General features: G+C 44.4%; 1 protein-coding gene and 1 pseudogene across 1 annotated transcript; both read left to right on the forward strand.

Moving 5' to 3' along the window:
- The first annotated feature begins 234 nt into the window (after positions 1–234).
- On the forward strand, positions 235–9569 carry SCCPDH (saccharopine dehydrogenase (putative)). Its single transcript, XM_075707623.1, has 12 exons — positions 235–439; positions 697–809; positions 1728–1808; positions 2279–2408; positions 3846–3895; positions 4843–4973; positions 5493–5610; positions 6769–6888; positions 7012–7068; positions 7604–7715; positions 8555–8636; positions 9099–9569. Exons 1-12 carry the CDS (start codon positions 235–237, stop codon positions 9202–9204), a joined length of 1305 nt encoding a protein of 434 aa, XP_075563738.1. The 3' UTR covers positions 9205–9569.
- Positions 9570–18141: 8572 nt separating this feature from the next.
- Positions 18142–19293, forward strand: LOC142593204 (NADH-ubiquinone oxidoreductase chain 2-like; annotated as a pseudogene).
- Positions 19294–20455: the final 1162 nt, after the last annotated feature.

Here is a 20455-nt window from a genome sequence, read left to right on the forward strand (position 1 = left end):
TCTCCCGCGCCGGGCGCCCAGAGCTGAGCCGCCGTTGCCACCGGCGCTGGGCGCCTGCGCGCGGAGCGCCCCGAGCCCGCCCGCTGCTCGGCCGCGCGAGCCCGCAACGGCCGTAGCGGCCGCCCTCGAGCGGGCCTCGCCCGCCGCCCCCGCCAGCGAGGGGCGGGGCCGCGCGGTACCGGCCGCTGCCAGGCGCGCACCGGCAGCGCGGCGACCAGAGCGGCTCCTCTCGCCATGGCGGCCGGCGGCGACGCCGCCGCCGAGCGGCCCTACGAGCTGGCGGTCTTCGGGGCCTCGGGCTTCACCGGCCAGTTCGTGGTGGAGGAGGTGGCGCGGGCGGCGGCCGACGGGGAGCTGCGCGGCGCCCTGCGCTGGGCCGTGGCCGGGCGGAGCCGGGAGAAGCTGCAGGCGGTGCTGGAGCGGGCGGCCCAGAGGCTGGGTACGGGCCCCGGCCGGGGGCTGCGTGGCGCAGCGCCGTTGGCCGGGGACGGCGGGGCCCCCGTGGCCCCGGTGTCCCGGCCCCGACCGCCGGGAGCCGACCGCGGGCGGCCGCGAGGGGAAGGGCTGAGGGGCGAACCGGGGCCAGCGCCTCGGTGCCGGGGCTGCGCCGGGGAGGTGGCGGCTCGGCCGGGGGAGAGAGGGAGGGAGAGAGGGAGGCGGCGGGCGGCGTCGGTGACGGCGGTCTCCGGTGCGCAGGGAAGGCGTCGCTCGGGGCGGAGGTCGGCGTGCTGCTGTGCGATGTGGGCGACGCGGCGTCGCTGGCCGCCATGGCGAGGCAGACCCGGCTGGTGCTCAACTGCGTGGGCCCGGTGAGTGCGGCGATGCGAGCGGTGCTGCCACGGCGCCCGCCGGGCGCGGCTGCCGGCCGAGCGGGGGACGGGGGGGCGGCTGCCCCTCCGCCGCCGCTCCTGGGCTGCGTGCGGCTGGGCCCCCTGCTCCGCGGGGCGGGGCGGGGCGGGCTGCGGCGGCGACCGGGAAGCCTGGCGCTGGCCTCCGGAATTGCAGGAGCCCTCCGGGTGAAAGGTGGCTTTTTGGAATCGAAGCGAGAGTACCACCGCGTACTGTAACCGCCTAACGATTCCCCGCTGCGGTTTCTGGTGGTGTCATTGACGGACAGTTCTCACTGAAATACAGCAAGGGTTTTGGGTTTTTTTCTTAAGTCTTTCACAGCATAAGAAGCTGCTGGTAAAGCGGGGAGGAGTTTTGCGTTGGGCCAGAATGCATTTAAGTGGTGCTAGGGTTGAAAATAGAGCTGGAAAAGAAGCCCGTCAACTTGCTGGTTTAAGTTCTTGGCCCCTTTAAAACTTTCAGTGGCAGTATGTCTAGCGCATTCAGAGGGAATCAAAATGTGGAAGCTAGAAGTTGGGTCGTGATGTCATCTTTGAAATTAAGAGTGTTTAACTGGAGAATATGCTGATTATATGAGTGCAGAAAGCGTAAACTGAGATTAGCTATATTGAATTGGCCTTGGTGATCTTATGAGAGAAATACAGTGGAGCGGTCTGTGCAGCCTACTCCGTTATCAGTGATGAGGTTTGTTACGCTGTTCCTTCTCCAGGCCCCTCAAAAAAATACAAGTACTCTTACATTTTTTGCCTCACTCAGCAAAATGAATAGCCATCAAGTGTTTACTTTTACTTTGGACACTTAAGTTAGCTAAAGCACGTTGGGTGGGTTGTGGTGCGTGGGGTTTATTTTCTTAGGTGTGGTGTTCTTTCCTTCTACAGTATAGATTCTTTGGAGAGCCTGTGGTAGAAGCTTGTGTTGAAAATGGTGCCAGCTGCATTGACATCAGTGGAGAACCCCAGGTATGTGGCAGTAGAAAAATGCTCCCTTGTCGGAAGGACGTATTAAAGGAGTATTTGTTCAGTATGTTTCTGCTGTTGTTTTTGAGCATGAAGACAAATTCTGCCTCCTGACTTACAACTGTAAGACGCATTAAGTATTTTAAAGTACATTAATGTGTGTTAGTTGCATAGTTTTCTTACTTTTAGACAAGAACCTCTCAGGTTCTCTCTGGAAATGCAAAATTTTTGAATTCTGCTTTAAGTCTCGGTTGTGAGTCTACGTAGGAATTTTGTGTAGATCGCATTTCTTTGCACCGCTGTGACATTTTCACGCCATAAAACCAGAATGATACGTATCCGTCTTAAAGAGGCTTCTAAGTGGTTTGAAGTATGTGGGGTGCTGTGATGTGACAGTGAAGCGCTGATGGCTACGATTGGGTGTGGCAAAATACAGGGTTCTGCTTAAAATATTTGTTCTGACTGTGTTTTAGTTTCTGGAAGGAATGTACCTGAAATACAATGAAAAAGCTGCAGAAAAGGGAGTATACATCATCGGAAGCTGTGGCTTTGACTCTATACCTGCCGATATGGGAGTACTGTACACCAGAGACATGTTGAAAGGTGACGTAGTTAAGTGTGACCTTATGCTGAAAAAGAAATGCAGATGGTGCTTTTGTCTGGTTTCCTAAAGCAGCAGTGCTTATGTGGAAACTCCTTCTGTCTTTTTGCCTGCCTTTACCAGCTGACCAGTTTCAACGAAATCTGGTAGATAAAAATTTAAAAGTAAATCACATTCCCATTAGATTGGAGAAGGTTGGTCACCACTAGGTAGAGGAGGGATTCAAGGTGATGTTGCTCACTGAGAGAATAAAACCTTGAGTTGTCAGCAGCGGGCTGTTGAGCCAGCGTGTGGGCATCCCTCAGCGAGCCTCAGCGCACTGCCGCTTGTGCAGTGAGAATGTTGCAGGGAAGAGACAGTGGGGAGAGGAAGGCTGTGGGAAAGGGATGGCAAATTAGTGGGTAATTGGGTGTCATAATTTTTCCTTTTTGTACCGCAAGCACCGAGAAGCTGTTGTATGAGCGTAAGCAGGTAGACAGTGCCATACAATGCCTTTTTCTTTAAGAGCAGCTAGACAGTAACTGGAAGAGGATAAACGTATTTGAGAAAAGATGTGAGATGATTTGATTCTATGCAAATAGTACTTGATCCTAATCTCAAATGAAGACACTTTGTTCATTAGGTCTGACTTGCAATTGGAAGGGCCGATAAGATTATCCAAATGTTTTGCTTTTATGTACTATTAAAGCTGCTATTAAGTGGGATTGCTTTACATTGGAGTGTGTGATCAACTTTCAGTTTAAGAAAATGCAATCTGGATCTGATTGGAAGGAGAGGAGAGGCATGGAAATGGGTATCTGGTTGCTCATGGGGTTATCATTTGAAGTCCGATACTTGACCGTACAAGTGCAGTTTTACAGTTTCAGAAGGAGGTGAGCAAAGCCAAACAAAGCAGAATTTGGAGGAGCTGTTTTGTTTTGCTGTTGGTCACAACTAAGCATTCTTTGCAACGCATAAGCTATGCTAAAAGTCAATGTTTTAGGATATCTTGTGTGTTTTGGGTTTTTTTGTGGGTTTGTATTTTCTTTTTGTAGTTAAGGTCTACCAAAGTCCCAAAGGCTATCTTGGTTTTCACAGCCTACGTCATCCTTTATTTTGAAACTTGGAAGAAAACGACGTATGGCTCTTACTATTCTTTTTTTTTTTTTTCATTGATTGTTTACGTTATCTCATTAACTAGGTAAGACAAATGAAAAATGTAATGAGTGAAGATAATATGAGCAACCCTTATTGAGGTACTTTATGCAAGAAATTTGATACTTGCTAAGTAAAATAGCTGTGGAATTGAATCTTAGTTTATTTTACTTTGAGATGAAGGTGTGACTCTGCCTTTTCAGCTCCTTGTGTGAGTGGCCTGCTATTTGAGTCTAGCAGAGCATACTCTGGCTTTGTGAACTAGTGACTGTGTATGCCAAGTCATGTTTTCTGCTCCCTTAAAGGTACCTTAACTGCGGTTGAAAGTTTCCTGAGGATGAAATTTGGGCCTGAGGTTAGTTGGTTTATACCTTCTTCCAAGGTATTTGTGATAACATCACTGTAGCCCATTAGAGTGACTGTCGTTACGTTGCTTCAGACCAAGGAACGAGCTGGCAGTTCTCTGATGATGAGTCTAAGAACTTTATGCTTTAGGAACCAATGAAAGTATCCCAAGCAAACACCCTTTTGTAAGGTTCATTTGCATAGGCTGTGTACCTAGAGTTTGTTGTGTTAAACTGTTTCAAGAAATACTTAGTTTTTGCAGAGCTGTGGGAAGGATTCATACACAAGTAAACTATAACAAGCATAGCGTGTTGCCACTAATCCTAGTGTCTGGCTGGTTTTTCTGTTCAGTGGGGGTTGTTTCAATATACTTCAATGCATGTAATCATAATACATATGTGTAGTAATTGTAATAATGTGTAATATATGTAATAATTCAAAGGTCATTATTAAAATAATGCACCGATGACCCAAACCAAGCCAGTATTGGTGCCCAGCAAGCGAACATACTACTTCTCCTGTCCTGAGCACCTGTCTTGACGGGTGGGGCCCAAGTCATAGCGCGTTGTTATGAGCATCTGGAGGAGTGGAGGAAGCCCGTGGAATGGGAGAGTAGTATCTGTCTGTTAAAGGACAGGGGAAAATAGTTACTAATGAGAATGTATAAATCTGTATGTTGGGTATAAAGGTGTTTTAAGTATGCAGTGTAAGTTGGTAAGAAGGGATTTCAGTAATAAGAATTAAATACAGTGGGGTGGTTAGAAGATATATTTTTGTATTAAGTTACGTGGGACCTAAGCATGACGCAAATTGCATGGAATAAGGGGTGGAGACTGTATTGGGTCTGCCTGAGATGGAGTTAATTTTCCCCATAGCAACCCTCACTTTCTAATGCCATTCTTAATACATGAAACCTTTAGATACTGAATTAATGACTGTTTCGTGGTATGTCATCAGGGTTCTTGTGTACATGATGGGACCTGGAAGTCAGCCGTTTATGGCCTTGCGGATCAAGACAACCTGAGGAAGCTTCGAAAAAAGATAGGATATGCCCCCGTTCCAGTAGTTGGTGCAAAGCTGAAAAGAAGGTATAAGAAGCGTAAGATGTGGAACATGCTGTCTTCTGGCAGTTCCAGTATTTATTATATGGATTGTTAACATATTATTGAAATACTACAAAGATGCATTTAGGACTTTAGTATAATATGAACGCACAGATGCTTGTCCTAGTAGAACTGAAGGTAAGTTCAGTTTTACTCCTTTGTTATATTTTACTGAAAAAAGAACATGTCCCAGCATTTACGGGGCCTCAAAGTTAACTTGTTCCAAGAGACTTTTAGCGACATGGCAAACTTTGGAGTTTGATTTCAGTGGAATGGAAAAAAGAAGTACAAGGAGAATATTACTTTGATTATCAAATTCATCCTTTCTCTAGCGCACAGAATTTTGAGTTGAGCCAGGGATAAATTTGGAATGGTTTGCTTTCAGCAAAAAGAGAGAAAAAGCTGGTATTGGTAGGGCTGTTATGATCAGTTTCTTCCAGTTTGCATGAACATGTGAACATTTTTTCTGACCTTTTTTTTTTTTTTTCCCCCCCCTATTTGCAGAGGACTTGTGTTTTACAATCAGGAGTTCAAAGAGTACTCCATTCCGTTCATGGGATCTGATGTTTCTGTTGTGAAACGGTCTCAGCGTTATTTGCACACAGAGTTTCAGGAAACACCTGTAAGTTACTGTTATTAGTATACTATGTCCTTATTACCATTTTCAACAAATCCTTCCTTTATGTAATAAGTGTTCTTAGTGCAGATCTGTGTAGTAGGGTTTCTGCAGTTAGGTAAATAGTCATGAATTGCATTGCTTCTGTAAAGGAGACTTGTTCTGTTGATCAACTTTGGAAGCTGCTTGACCTGATGTGGTCCAGGTTCTTCTGGGTGCACTGGCCTGTTTGATACTACTTGACACTCTGCCTGATGAGCTTGCTTATTGATGATAGCTAATCGTTACGAGAGTCTCTTGTAGGGTTCTCAGGCTGTCTGCTTTCTGGGTAGCATAAGCAGTACTTAGCAACAACTAAAACATCAGTGTGTTATCAGCATTCTTCTCATACTAAATCCAGAACTATGCCAGCTACTAGGAAACAAAGTAACTCTGTCCCAGCCAAAACCAGGACAATCAGTAAAGCTTCTAAAACATCATCATTGTAGTCTGTGTAACTATAGTCAGGTCAGTATTGTGTAGTAAACGTTCTGATAAAGAATTCCCATGCTGCTTATTTGTATCTGGAGACTTCTTTGATGCTTGGGTCTCTGGTGGGCAGAGTAAAGGCATTGTGAAGTGGTGGTGGTGGTAAAGATGTTTAGTTTTTCTTTTCCATGGTTTCCTGAGAGGAGACCAGCACCAACAATCTGTATAACAGCTGTGCAGAATCACAGGCATCAGTTAAGAGATAAATGTGAGATAGCACTCTAAGAATATACTTGGAAACTACTAATGCGAAAGGCTTGCCATTGCTATTGCAGAATTCTAAAGTAAGGCCTCAGTTTCTCTTAAACTAAAGCACAGAGAGGAGGAAACGAAGATCTCGGGGAAAGAAGCCTGAAATCAGATATCAAAACACATCTTTTAAATAAAGTTTTCCACTCTTGTTTACCATGCTCGCTCCCTTGCCATTCTGTAGTTATAGTCTTCTCATAATGAATTATAAAGTGAAGCATTACTCAGAGAGTTGTTTAGAACTAATACAATTGTTTAAGCCCCTATTTAGACAGCTATCTATTGTATCAAACAACTCATGCTAATTTGGGGGCAGATTTATTTTTACAAATGAATTGATGCAAAGATTTTAATGTAAAGTCACTGAAAATAAGTTTTTTGCCTCAGGTGCAGTACGGTGCTTACGTGAACGTAGGTGGTCTTGGCTCTGTTATCAAGCTGATGTTTGCTGGCATTTTATTTCTCCTTCTTGTGAAGTTTAGCTTTGGAAGAAAACTTCTGACAAAAGTAAGTGTTCAAAACACAAAAGAATTAAGTGTTTGGAGGTTTGGGGTTGGTTTTTTTCCCCTGCTCTAGTTTACTATTTGTCTTTTTTTCTTTTTTTCTTTTTTTTCCCCTCTCATTATATAGTACCCAGAATTTTTCTCTGCTGGACGCTTCACAAAGAAAGGACCAACCCAGAAGCAGGTAACTGACTGTTTTCATCACAATTCTTGAATCAATTTGTTATGGTAATGGTGGAATAGTAATCTAGAATCAACTGATTAGTCTCAGAGAAAGAATTTCTAAATGCACATTGTGTGTGCCCATGAGATAGGTTTGAACATTTAAATAGTCATGCCTTCTGCTATGAGACATCAAAGGATGTGGAACTCATGAGACAAAATGAATCATGTTGCTGGGTCTGATGTAGTTCCATGGATGGCTCACAGCACTCGATCTGTCAAAGGTGATGACAGAGGGAGAGCGAGTAGCAAAAACCCAGGACTGAAAGTACTGAGAGAATGAATGGCCTTTACAACAGCAAGAGTTCCAACAGAGTGGAAAGGATTAAAAATTTAGATGAGATTGTACCTTTTAAGCAATAACTCAAAATAACTACCCTCCTCTTTGAATGGATCATAGTAGCTGGCATAACAGAATACTTTATATTTACTGCTTGTGCTTGCCTGATATAAGTGAGTGACTGTTTTGGTGACCACACTTGTGTTGTCCACTACAGATGGATGAAACCTCTTTTACAATTACTTTTTTTGGCGAGGGTTACAGTGAGGGGCAAGATCCCCAGAATGGCAAACCAAATGTAAAGATCTGCACCGAAGTGAAGGGACCAGGTATGTATGTATGTATGTATGTATGTCAGTAGCAGCTAACTGCTTTTGCCTCACGTTCCCTACTCTAAAATTTGTTTATGGTTCCACTGCTATTCCTTTCACCCTTGAGCAGCACTTGCAACATGGACAAAGTCAACAGCCTTTACAGAGTATTACCTTGGATACTAGTGTTCATTGTGACCTGTTTTTTTGAAATAGCCAGTGCATTTGCATTTTTCTCATTCTCTTTCCTTCTGACTTGCCCTGTTCCGAATTTCATTTTTGTGGAGTAGAGCAGTTGAAGGGAGAGTGCTTTAAGGATAGTTACCAGGTGTTACAGCCTGGACTTACTACCTGCTTATTTCCAGTCCCCCATGAGTCAACTTAAACAGATCTGGCATGGTAGCATTTCTAGCGGTTACATAGTTGTGCTCGGATCGTTCCTTTGCGGGGGGATGACACCTGAAGCAACGCTGGGAAAAAGCAAGAATGTTTATTCAGAAAGGAGGTAATGAAGCATAGCTTCTTTAACTACCTAGAGATGTAGCTGAATGCAAAAGTCAGAACTTAAGCACAGGATGGGGAAAGCTCTTGCTGTCATGGAGAGCCCTCTGTCACCATGAGGTGATTGCTCATGGCTGTTCTGTGGTTATAGGCCTGTGCTTGAAGCAGTATTTGTCGAGATTAGGTCTTAAGGACTTCACCAGCTACTTGGGATGACTACCAGGTAAAAAACGCTGTTGTTAAGTGGAGCAGGCCGTTTCATTGCCAAAGTGATTATTCTTCAGCATGCTATAGGTAAGAGCAAGATTACAGTCTACATTTCAACACACTGTACGTTGTTTGGTTTTTTTTGTCAGAGCCTGGCTATGTTGCTACGCCAATTGTAATGGTTCAAGCAGCTGTATCTCTTCTGGAAGATGCAGCTTGTCTGCCTAAACAGTAAGTATTTGCCCACGCAGAACAGCTTGATCTGCCTTAAAGCTACTGTGTGCATATGTTTCTCTTTGAAAATACAGTTCTCGTAACCCTGTGGATTTCTGTGTTACCTCACCAAAATGGCTGTGCAAGGGAGATACTTCACCACAAGCTGATGTAAAGCCACTTGCTCTTCTTCTGCCTTCCAGTTTGAAAGGGTGTAGTCATAGGCTTTTAGTAATCCTTTTGCAGCATCTGTTGCATCAGTGTCTGCATTTTCAGTTAATGGAAATGTTCCTATTGAGTTTGCTGGATGCAGAAATGAACCTAGGAATATATTCCACCACCTTGACAGCTTCCTCATATGCTCTCCTGTGGGACAAAGTGGCTTTTTCTTAGGCAGGGAAACACGTCTGTGACTTCAAACAAAGGTGTCACTCAATCACTGTATGACTAACGTTTTTCTCTTCTGATTTTCATTAACAGGGGTGGTGTATATTCTCCAGGAGCTGCCTTCTCTAAAACAAAACTGATTGATCGCCTCAACAAACACGGTGTCGAGTTCTCTGTTATTAGCAAGCCTGAAGTCTGAAGTCAAAACATAACTGTATCAACTAACCCCTTTCCTGGGTCTAACTCCAATAAAACTCACTTGGCTGCAAAAGCCGCATGATAAAATAGTTTCACTGTGTTATTGTTTACAGCAGAAACCAGAAAAACTGAGCTAAAAGTTATAATACTATTTGCTATAGCAAGCAAACCCATAAAGGATACTGCGTTTTAATTCACAAGCATATTAAATCAGTGGTACTAGCTCTAGAATTTTGTTTAATCGTTTCATCTAGATTTTAAGTTATTGCCTGATGGAACCACTATAGCATTTGTTGCTCTGTATACATATTTGTTGTATCAGTAGAGCATCTAAAAGCTCTGAAAATTACTCTGAAATATAAAAAGCTCTCCATCTCCCTCAGCTGTATCACATTGTATCAGGAATAGTGTGGCCAGCAGGAGCAGGGAGGTGATTGTCCCCCTGTACTCGGTGCTGGTGAGGTCGCACCTGGAATACTGTGTCCAGTTTTGGGCCCCTCACTACAAGAAAGACATTGAGGTGCTGGAGCATGTCCAGAGAAGGGCAACGAAGCTGGTGAAGGGTCTAGAGAACAGGCCTTATGAGGAGCAGCTGAGGGAACTGGGGTTATTTTGTCTGGAGAAGGGGAGGCTGAGGGGAGACCTTATTGCTCTCTACAACTACCTGAAAGGAGGTTGTAGTGAGGTGGGTGTTGGTCTCTTCTCCCATGTAGTTAGCAATAGGACAAGAGGAAATGGGCTCAAGATGCGCCAGGGGAGGTTTAGACTGGATATTAGGAAAAATTTCTTCACTGAAAGGGTAGTCAAGCATTGGAACAGGCTGCCCAGAGAGGTGGTGCAGTCACCATCCCTGGAAGAGTTCAGAAAACGGGTAGAGGTGGCACTTGGGGACATGGTTTTGTGGGCATGGTGGTGTTGGGTTGATGATTGGACTGATGATCTGAGAGATCCTTCCCAATCTTAATGATTCCTAGTTTTTACTTTCATTATAAATGATCCAGCCACCAAGCCAGGAGGCATGAGGTTGCTACTCTACCCTTAATTAGTTTAGTGGTGGACTTGGTAATGTTAGGTTAATGGTTGGACTGGATGATCTTACAGGTCTTTTCCAACCTAAACGATTCTATGATTCTGTTCTCTCTTTCTCTCATCAGGCAAATCATACACAAACTGTTGCTCTGTAGTATGAAGCTGTATTGAAGGCTGCCTGGTGGAGGTACCTCACTATATGGTGATGTTTCAGGTGCTGCTTCTGAGGCTTGTGCCTTAACCACACTATCTTCAGTAACCTGTAGTTAAAAAATGTCTGTTAATGTATTATTAATTACCAAACAAGCTAACTTTAAACCGAGGACAGTGAAAGGCTGCTTTTCCTTTCAGATCACCATTGAATGTAAAGTTAGAAACATACCATGTACTCTCTGCTACAGATGAAAGTCGATGTGTTTAAGGCACAGAGAAGAGAGTATCCAGTGTGGCAATCACATGTTCCGTTTCTGGTATTTCTCTTCATGCCTAACCATTTGCCACCACCCGTGACCAAAGTGAGCAGTTTTACAATATGAGCTGTATGCACAACTGGCAGTAATTGTCACACTGCAGTCTTTTCTGGACTGACTACACATCCACACAGCGTGACCAGCTCTGCATTGAACAGGGTAAAATACAATTGCGTCCCCAAAGTTTAAAGCTTCAGTCGTGACAGCTGTGATGGCCACACTTAGTCGAGCTGGCCAGGTATCGCACATGGCAACTCAGCGGTGCGCTACAGGGAATCACTTGGGTTGCCTGAGGCAACACATGCATTCTAGATACCTCCATCTCATGTCTTGTAGTGCCCTGTACTGAGCAATTATTCTTTCTGCCTAGAGCCACATCGGATACTACTTTTGTTCTCAACATAAAAGCTTGACTGTTACGTAACCTGGGACAACTAGAGAATCTCTAGTTCTAATTTTCAGTCCATGTGAACAACCTTTTAAAATTTCTATTTTACAAAGTTTAGACGTTAAAAATACGTGGGTTTACAAAAAAAAAGTTTTAAGTAGCTGGAAATCTCTTGACACTGAAATTAACTCATTACTGGGAATTCTGTTTATGTTCATAAGGAACAAATAGTAAAGGATCTAAGCACCTAAAGAATGCTGAAAATTACTTTGGTCCCCACATCCTTTTGCCATTTTTTAAATGGCTGCCAGTATCAAAAAGCTGCACTCCCCATGTTTCTTCTTGCTTTGAACATTAAAACTATTTATTTTCCATGCCAAAGAAGAAACATTCAAGTTCTAGCAAACCAAATGAATGCATGGGTATTTTAAAAAAAAGCTTGGGTGTGTTTTTTTGTACTACTACAGCTCTCAAAGGACCAAGTCTTGACAGGTTCTATTCTGTGCTATAGGTACAGAAAATGCATAGGAGAAAAAGTATCTGCCCTTAGGTAATGAGGTTTTAACTTGTGTTAACCAGCTAAAGAAATGGAGTCATTTTTGTGTGCCTTCTAATTGTCAGTAAGAAAGGACTTTGCTCAATTTGTAAAGTGTTGTCTGTTTTGTAGAAAATGGGAAAATGGTTTACTCACATTCATTTTCTCAGTTTTAGGAGGATTGTTAGAAACAGTTATTTCTTCCTGTGGAAAAGGAACATTTTCTTCAATTTCAGCTGCTTCTAGGTTATGTTCTTTAGGTAAATCCCCCACACGCTTCCACTCAAGGCAATTTTTCTGAATGAGTACTGACCACATTCTCACTGTCAAGGATACTTATCACAGATGGACGAGATTGATACAATTTTAGCTTAACGGCTATATAAATGACACAGGTTTAAGCAACAGGAAGTAACAGAGGGAGCAGGAGGCAGCCCCACAATTAAAAAAAACAAAAAGGAAGGGGAGAATGGGCTGGCAAGTCCATAGAGAAAAACAACAACAGAGGAAAGGGTGGCTGGAAAGGCATGCTGATAGCTTGTTATTCTTTACAGCCTGAATACCGAGGCTGCATCGCCTTTTTTTTTTAAAAGAGTAACTGAAACAGCAGATCCCATAGCACCTGAGGGGGCCCTGAGCAATGACAAGCGTCTGCACAAATTAAAGAGGAGGTAGTTGATGCAGTAGCCCTTGGGCCAGTCCGGACAGGGCAGGATATTAAAAATGTGCTCTACCCCACAGCCGGGGAGAATGGCCCTACCTGGAGCCCCTGGCAGAAAGCACCGGGGGGAGACTTGGGGTCAACCCCTAGGGTTTTGGAGTCGGGGATACAGAGGATCTGAAGCCCGCTATACTCCAACTGAGAAAGAGATACTGGCAGCATATGAAGGGGTTCGAGCTGCTTCGGAAGTGGTGGGTACTGAAGCACAGCTCCTGCTGGCACCCCGACTGCCGGTGCTGGGCTGGATGTTCAAAGGGAGGGTCCCCTCTACACATCATGCAGCTGATGCTACGTGGAGTAAGTGGGTTGCATTGATCACACAGTGGGCTCGAATAGGAAACCCCAGTCGCCCAGGAATCTTGGAAATGATCATGGACTTGCCAGAAGGCAAAGATTTTGGAATATTGCCAGAGGAGGAGGTGACACGTGCTGAAGAGGCCCCACTGTATAATAAATTGCCAGAAAATGAAAAGCAATATGCCCTGTTCACTGATGGGTCCTGTCGTCTTGTGGGAAAGCGTCGGAGGTGGAAAGCTGCTGTATGGAGTCCTATACGACAAGTCGCAGAAACTGCTGAAGGAGAAGGGGAGTCGAGTCAGTTTGCAGAGGTGAAAGCCATCCAGCTGACTTCAGACATTGCTGAACAAGAAAAGTGGCCAGTCCTTTATCTCTATACTGACTCATGGGTGGTGGCAAATGCCCTGTGGGGGTGGTTACAGCAATGGAAGCAGAGCAGCTGGCAGCGCAGAGGCAAACCCATCTGGGCCACTGCATTATGGCAAGATATTGCTGCCCGGGTAGAGAACCTGGTTGTAAAAGTACGTCACATAGATGCTCACGTACCCAAGAGTCGGGCCACTGAAGAACATCAAAACAACCAGCAGGTGGATCAGGCTGCTAAGATTGAAGTGGCTCAGGTGGATCTGGACTGGCAACATAAGGGTGAATTATTTATAGCTCAGTGGGCCCATGATGCCTCAGGCCATCAAGGAAGGGCTGCAACATATAGATGGGCTCGTGATCGAGGGGTGGACTTAACTATGGACAGTATTGCGCAGGTTATTCATGAGTGTGAAACATGCGCTGCAATCAAGCAAGCCAAGCGGTTCAAGCCCCTCGGGTATAGTGAACGATGGCTAAAATATAAATATGGGGAGGCCTGGCAGATTGATTACATCACGCTCCCACAGACCCGCCAAGGCAAGCGCTATGTGCTCACCATGGTGGAAGCAACCACCGGATGGCTGGAAACATATCCCGTGCCCCATGCCACCGCCCGGAACACCATCCTGGGCCTTGAAAAGCAAGTCCTGTGGCAACATGGCACCCCAGAAAGAGTCGAGTCAGACAAAGGGACTCATTTCTGAAACAACCTCATAGACACCTGGGCCAAAGAGCATGGCATTGAGTGGGTATATCACATCCCCTATCATGCACCAGTCTCTGGGAAAATCAACCGATACAATGGACTGTTAAAGACTACCCTGAGAGCAATGGGTGGTGGGACATTCAAACATTGGGATACACATTTAGCAAAAGCCACCTGGTTAGTCAACACCAGGGGATCTGCCAATTGAGTTGGCCCTGCTCAGTCAAAACTTCTACGTACTGTAGAAGGAGATAAAGTCCCTGCAGTGCACATAACAAATATGCTGGGGAAGACAGTCTGGGTTACTTCCCCCTCTGGCAAAGGCAGACCCATTCGTGGGATTGCTTTTGCTCAAGGACCTGGGTGCACTTGGTGGGTGATGCGAAAGGATGGGAAAGTCCAATGTGTACCTCAAGGGAATTTGACTTTGGGTGAAAATAGCCAATGAACTGAATTGTATGATGTTAATTGCTATCTAATACTGTATGTTAACTCTTAACTGTATGTTATCTCTTATTGTATGTTATCTCTTAACTGTATGTTAATATAATAATATAGTATAATGTTAATATAATAATATTGTATGTTAATGTTAAGTATATAATACTGTATGTTACGGTTGCTATATACCACAGCAATGGTATTACAGGAAGAATTGCCCAGCTTAATGAAAATGAACTTTGATGAAACCATGTTGGAATGAGAACTGGCTTCAGCATGCAACAATCCAACACTGCACACCACCTCTCCTGCTCTGAAAGACTGTGATGACAGATGGAACCCAAAGTCATGGGCTAAATGAACTCAATGGACAGTTTAGAGGGATGGCCCATAGATGAAGGGAATGATATCTGTGTATATATCAAGATAGGGAAAGCGGTGGTGATTAATTAGAACACATTGGAAAGGGGAGGGCCTGTGCATGACGTAGATGGTTAGAATAAGGGGTGGATACTGTCCTGGTTTCAGCTGGGATAGAGTTAATTTTCTTCCTAGTAGCAGGCATAGTGCTGTGTTTTGGATTTAGTAGGAGAAGAATGCTGATAACACACTGATGTTTTTAGTTGTTGCTAAGTACTGCTTATGCTAGTCAAGGACTTTTCAGCTTCCCATGCTCTGCCAGGTGCACAAGAAAACTGGGAGGGGGCACAGCCAGAATAGTTGATCCAAACTGCCCAAAGGGCTATTCCATACCATATGACATCATGCTCAGTATAGAAACTGCGGGGAGTTGGCCAGGGAGCAGTGATCGCTGCTCAGGAACTGTCTGGGTATTGGTTGGCGGGTGGTGAGCAATTGCATTGTGCACCACTTGCTTTGTATATTATTATTATATTGTTATTATTACCATTACCATTTTACTTTATTTCAGTTATTAAACTGTTCTTACCTCAACCCAGGAGTGTTTCTCACTCTTACTCTTCTGATTCTCTCCCCCATCCCACCAGGGCAAGGGGAGTGAGCGAGCAGCTGCGTGGTGCTTAGTTGCTGGCTGGGGCTAAACCACGACAACCCCCTTGTTAAGGCAAACGGAGCAGGCAGCAGGCACACCCGAGCTGCAGCCCAAGACGCCTTGCTTAGCTGCACCCCTATAGGTACTCAGCAGTAATTAGCATTAAGCAGTAAGTGTAAAGCTGATGTATAGCGACACCAAGGGTTGGTAAATCTCGTGCCAACCACCGCGGTTACACAAGAGACCCAAATTAACTGTAATAAGGCACAGAGTGGTAACGTTATCAAGGAAATAAAATCAAAATGTAACTGTGCTGTCATAAGCCTAAGACGCACCTAAAGCTACCCTCAAGATGATCCTAGCATCCACGATTAATTAAACCCCACAAAAGCTAAGACACAAACTGGGATTACACACCCCATTATGCCTAGCCCTAAATCTTGATACTTGACCAAAGTATCCACCTGACAAATATGAGCACAAACTCTTCAAACTCTAAGGACTTGGGGGTTCTAGAGTTGCTAACAATCCACCCAACTGTTCCTCACCAAGACAGACTATGTACCACCGTTGCCAGCTCACCTCCCCTTAGAGCGTAACGGTGAAAATAATAGCCTCAACCCCACTGGCAAGACAGGTCAAGGTATAGCTTATGAGACAGAAGAAATGGGCTACATTTTCTAAAGCAGAAAACCAACTGAAAGAGATGTGAAATAATCCCTGGTAGGCGGATTAGCAGTAAAGTAGAACAACAGAGCCCCCTTAAGTCTGACCTGGGGCATGTACATACTGCCGGCCACCCTCCTCACAAGCTATAAAACCCTACAGCTAATGGGCCCGTTAGCTGAAGTAAGTTGTAATAACGTAAGTGTACTGGAAGGTGCTCTTAGCATACCAAGACATACCTATAAGCTGAAAGCCTTCAGCTTACACCTGAAAGATATCTGCTACCCACCAGATCCTCTTGAAGCCCAACTCTAGCCCAGCCAAACTACAACTAGAAATGATCACCAAACTAAAACATTCTTTCCACTTAGTATAGGCACTAGAAAAGACCCTTGGTGCAATAGAGATTTGTATTGTAAGGGAAAGATGAAATAGTAATGAAAAACCCAAGCAATAAATAGCAAAGATAAACCCTTGTACCTCTCATCATGATTTAGCAAGAACAACAAAGCAAAATTAATATAAGCTTGCCATCCCAAAAACCCAAGCAAGCTACTTACAAGCAGCTATCACTGAGTGAACCGGTCTCTGTTGCAAAAGAATGGGATGATTTCTTCGTAGAGGTGAAAAGCCAGTCAAGCTGGGTTATATCTTGTTGTCTGTGAAATGAGTCTAAGTTGTCTCTTAATTCTCTTAATGAATTCTCTCCACAGACATTCAATCTAGCCCCCATGTAGTAAACCATAAGCAATTTAAAGGGGATACAGCTCCTTTTAAAAAGAACACAATCTCCCCTAGCAGCTAACTACTTAACTCTTATTTCCCACACCACAGGCCTTTAAGCAGTCACCAACAAAGAGTGCTTCAAAGCTCCACACCTAAAAGTCCAAAACCAATACAAGTCTCTTACCGCCAACAGGCCGGCCTATAAAAATAGGAGAATTACTACTACAGTGAGTAACTAGGGGCCTCCTCCTCTCAAGCACAAACTTACATTATCACATTATTAACACCTTCAACTAATATTACAATTTTAAAAGGATTAGATATTAAATCCACCCTGTTAGCCCAGCTCAGGAGTGTCTATTAGAAAGATTAAAATCTGTAAAAGGAACTAGGCAAACTCAAGGTCCAGCTGTTTACCAAAAACGTAGTCTTCAGCTGACCAAGTATTGAAGGTGATGCCTGCCCTAATCCTAACCCTAACTGTCTCTTACAGATGATCAGTGAACTTGATCTTCCCATGACAAAACAGGAGTATATAGAGATGAGAAGACCCTGTGGAACCTAAAAAAAATCAGTGGCCACTGCACACAAGCTCAAGCCCACCAGGTTCACTATCCCCTCCCTGCCCCAAAATGCTGGCCTGCATTCTTTGGTTGGGGTGACATTGGAGAAAAACAAATCCTCCAAAAATAAGACAACACCTGTTAATCAAGAGCAACCCCTCAAAGTACTAGCAGCAACCAGACCCAATACAGTTGGCCAATGGACCAAGCCACTCAGGGACAACAGCGCAATCTCCTCCAAGAGCCCATACAGACAAGGAAATTTACAACCTCAATGTTGGATCAGGACATCCTAAAGGTGCAGCTGCTATTAAGGGTTCATTTGTTCAATGATTACCAGTCCTACATGAGCTGAATTCAGACTGGAGCAATCCAGGTCAGTTTCTGTCTATGATGAACTTTCCCTAGTACAAAAAGACCAGAAAAGTGAGGCCAATAGTATAAGCATGCCTCCCTCTAAGTAACAAACTCAACTAAACTACCAAGAGACCACCATCTCCTGTCCTAGAAAAGGCCTGCTGGCATGGCTGAGCTCAACAAATGCAAAAGGCATAAGCCCTTTACCCAGAGGTTCAAATCCTTTCCCTAGCTCCCCTCTTTCCCCACCACACCTACTCGTGACCTGATCCTCTACTTCAAAATATCTTACCTTATGCCTGTCCTATGCTATCTCAAGTCTAATTGCTGTAGCCTTCTTAACATTAGTAGAATGAAAAATCCTAAGTTACATACAAGCCCAAAAAGGCCTGAACACTGTAGGCCCCTCTAGATAATTACAGACAGTAGCAAACAGAGTAAAACTATTCATTAAGGAGCCTATTTGGAAGGTGAATCCAAGGTAGTGTCAGGCTCCAATACAGAGTATGCCGCAGGACCAATAACCCTGTTCTGTTGCACTACAACCAACTCCTACAGCTACACCTCCTCTGAAAAACTTCCTGCCACTGACATTAACACTATGCCTTTGACACACCAGTGTACCAATCTGCTATGCAGGCCTGCCTCATTACTTAAGGAAATGTGCCTGAACATAAAGGATCGCTATGGTAAGGTGAACACAGAGCTATACCAGCCCTCTCATTTCCTAAGAAAGATTTAGAAAAATAGAAATGGCACCTAGACAGAAGAGCTCAAAACTCTCCATACTTCCTCTGTATTATTTTCTAGTAGGGTCAGCTAAAAAGCTATCAGGCCCATTCCCCCAAAATTATGGTTTAACCCCTTCCCCTACTAATGAACCCACATGCAAAATGAATCTCCTTCCTCAGCTTACTCCTAGGAACAACCGTTAGAATCTCAAGCAACCACTGAATCATAGCCTGAACAGGACTAGAAATTAACATCCTTCTGTCATTCCCCTCATCTCCAAATCCCACCACCCATGAGCAAGTGAAGCCACAATCAAATACTTCCTAGTACAAGCAGCCGCCTCAGCGTTAGTCCTCTTTTCAAGCATAGCCAATGCTTGAGCCACAGGCCAATGAGACATTACCCAACTAAGCCACCCAACACCCTGCCTCCTACTGACAATAGCAACTGCAATCAAACTAGTACTAGTCGCATTCCATTTCTGATTCCCAGAAGTACTTCAAGGCTCATCCCTAATCACTATTCTATGACTATCAACAATAATTAAATCCCCATACACACACTATTCTCTTCCTAACTCAGTCAACCCAACAACATTAACTACCATAGCCATTGCCTCAGCAGCCCTAGGAGGCTGACTAAACTGAACACAGATTCAAAAAATCTTAGCCTTCTCATCCACCTCCCACTTAGGCTGAATAGCCATAATTATTATCTACAGCCCAAACCCTCCTTACTCTCTACTTATACTACCTAATAACTGCCACAGTATCCCTTGCACTCAACACAACCAAAGTTCTAAAACTATCAATGATAATAACCTCATGAACAAAAACCCCCGATACTAAATATAACCTTAATATTAGTCTTAGTCTTCCTAGCAGGGCTTCCTCCACTAACAGGCTTCCTACCTAAATGACTTAGCATCAAAGAAATTACTAAACAAGAGATGACTGCAACAGCTACAATCATTGCCATACTTTCACAACTAGGATTGTTCTTCTACCTTCGCCTCACATACTACTCAACAATCACACTTCCACCGTACTCCACAAACAAAACCACTAAAGCCTACCGCTAACCAATATCCTAACCAACAAAGACCTTAACCCTTATCTTAATGACCATAACCCCTATACCCTACCCTAATGATTGAAACTCCAACCCTATCCCTAAGCCTGACCATAACCTTAACCCTAATGACTGTATCCATTTAAACCTAACCCTAATGCCTAAACCCTAACTCTAATTGAAACTATAACCCTAACCTTAGCCCTAAGCCTAACCCCTCACCTTAAACCTAACCCTAACCTTAACTCTGATCCTAAATTTAACCAAAATGACTGTAAACCTATCCATAACCTTACCATATAGCTCCAACCCTAACCCCTAAACTCAAACCTAACCCTCAATTTAACCCTAATGAGCATAACCCTAACCCTTAACCCTAAACCTAGGTTGCAAGTGTCTCTTTTGGACCTAGCTCTGTCTAGGGTTAGTGTCCAAGTGAGGGTGAGGGATAACACAAACCCTAAACCTTAAATCCTAACCCTATCTCTAACACTATTTGCTAACACTAATTCTAAACCTAATGACCCTTAAACTAAACCATACACAAAAGGACTACAAAGGGAAGGCGAGGGCTTACAAAAGCTATCAGTCCTGGCCACTTTCAGTGTGAGGCCTAGCTGACAGGTGTCCGTTTTAGACCTGGGCTCTAGCTAGAGTTAGTATGTGGGTGAGAGTGATGGATAACCCTAACCCTATCCCTGTCCCAAACCATAACGCTAACCCTTACCACTTAACCTCACTCTAACCCCTAACCCTAATGCTAATCCTAATGGCTGTAACCCTAACGCTAATAGCGCCCTAACCACAACACTAACCCTAAACCTTAACCCTAACTCTTATGGCAACCTAACCCTTACAGTAATCCTACCCTAATGACCCGAATCCCTAATGTGAACTGTAAATTTATTCCTAACCCCTTAACCCTAACCCTAACTCCCTTGCCAAGGGAGGTGGTATTTTTGATAGCCTGAGTGCCCTGCCAGTACACCAATGCTGGGCATGGCATTTGGGGAGGGGGGGTGTCCTTGAGCCCCGCTTGTACAACAGGCCAGGGCACCACGCTTTGCGCACGGCTATGTGACTCGCCAGTATCCTTGGGACCATGAACCCCAAGGCTCACAGTATCCTGGGACTAAGGAGCACAGTCTGCTGGGCAGGCATCCCCCAGCCCC

This window comes from Pelecanus crispus, chromosome 3 (assembly GCF_030463565.1).
Source record: "Pelecanus crispus isolate bPelCri1 chromosome 3, bPelCri1.pri, whole genome shotgun sequence".
Taxonomy (NCBI): Eukaryota; Metazoa; Chordata; class Aves; order Pelecaniformes; family Pelecanidae; genus Pelecanus; species Pelecanus crispus.

Bases quoted from the DNA above. Each gene is read 5' to 3' on its own strand.
- SCCPDH (XM_075707623.1), top strand. From the start codon at position 235: ATGGCGGCCGGCGGCGACGCCGCCGCCGAGCGGCCCTACGAGCTGGCG. The intron at 7,069-7,603 runs GTAACTGACTGT...TGTCCACTACAG, and splicing joins AAGGACCAACCCAGAAGCAG to ATGGATGAAACCTCTTTTAC. The intron at 8,637-9,098 runs GTAAGTATTTGC...TTTCATTAACAG, and splicing joins GCAGCTTGTCTGCCTAAACA to GGGTGGTGTATATTCTCCAG.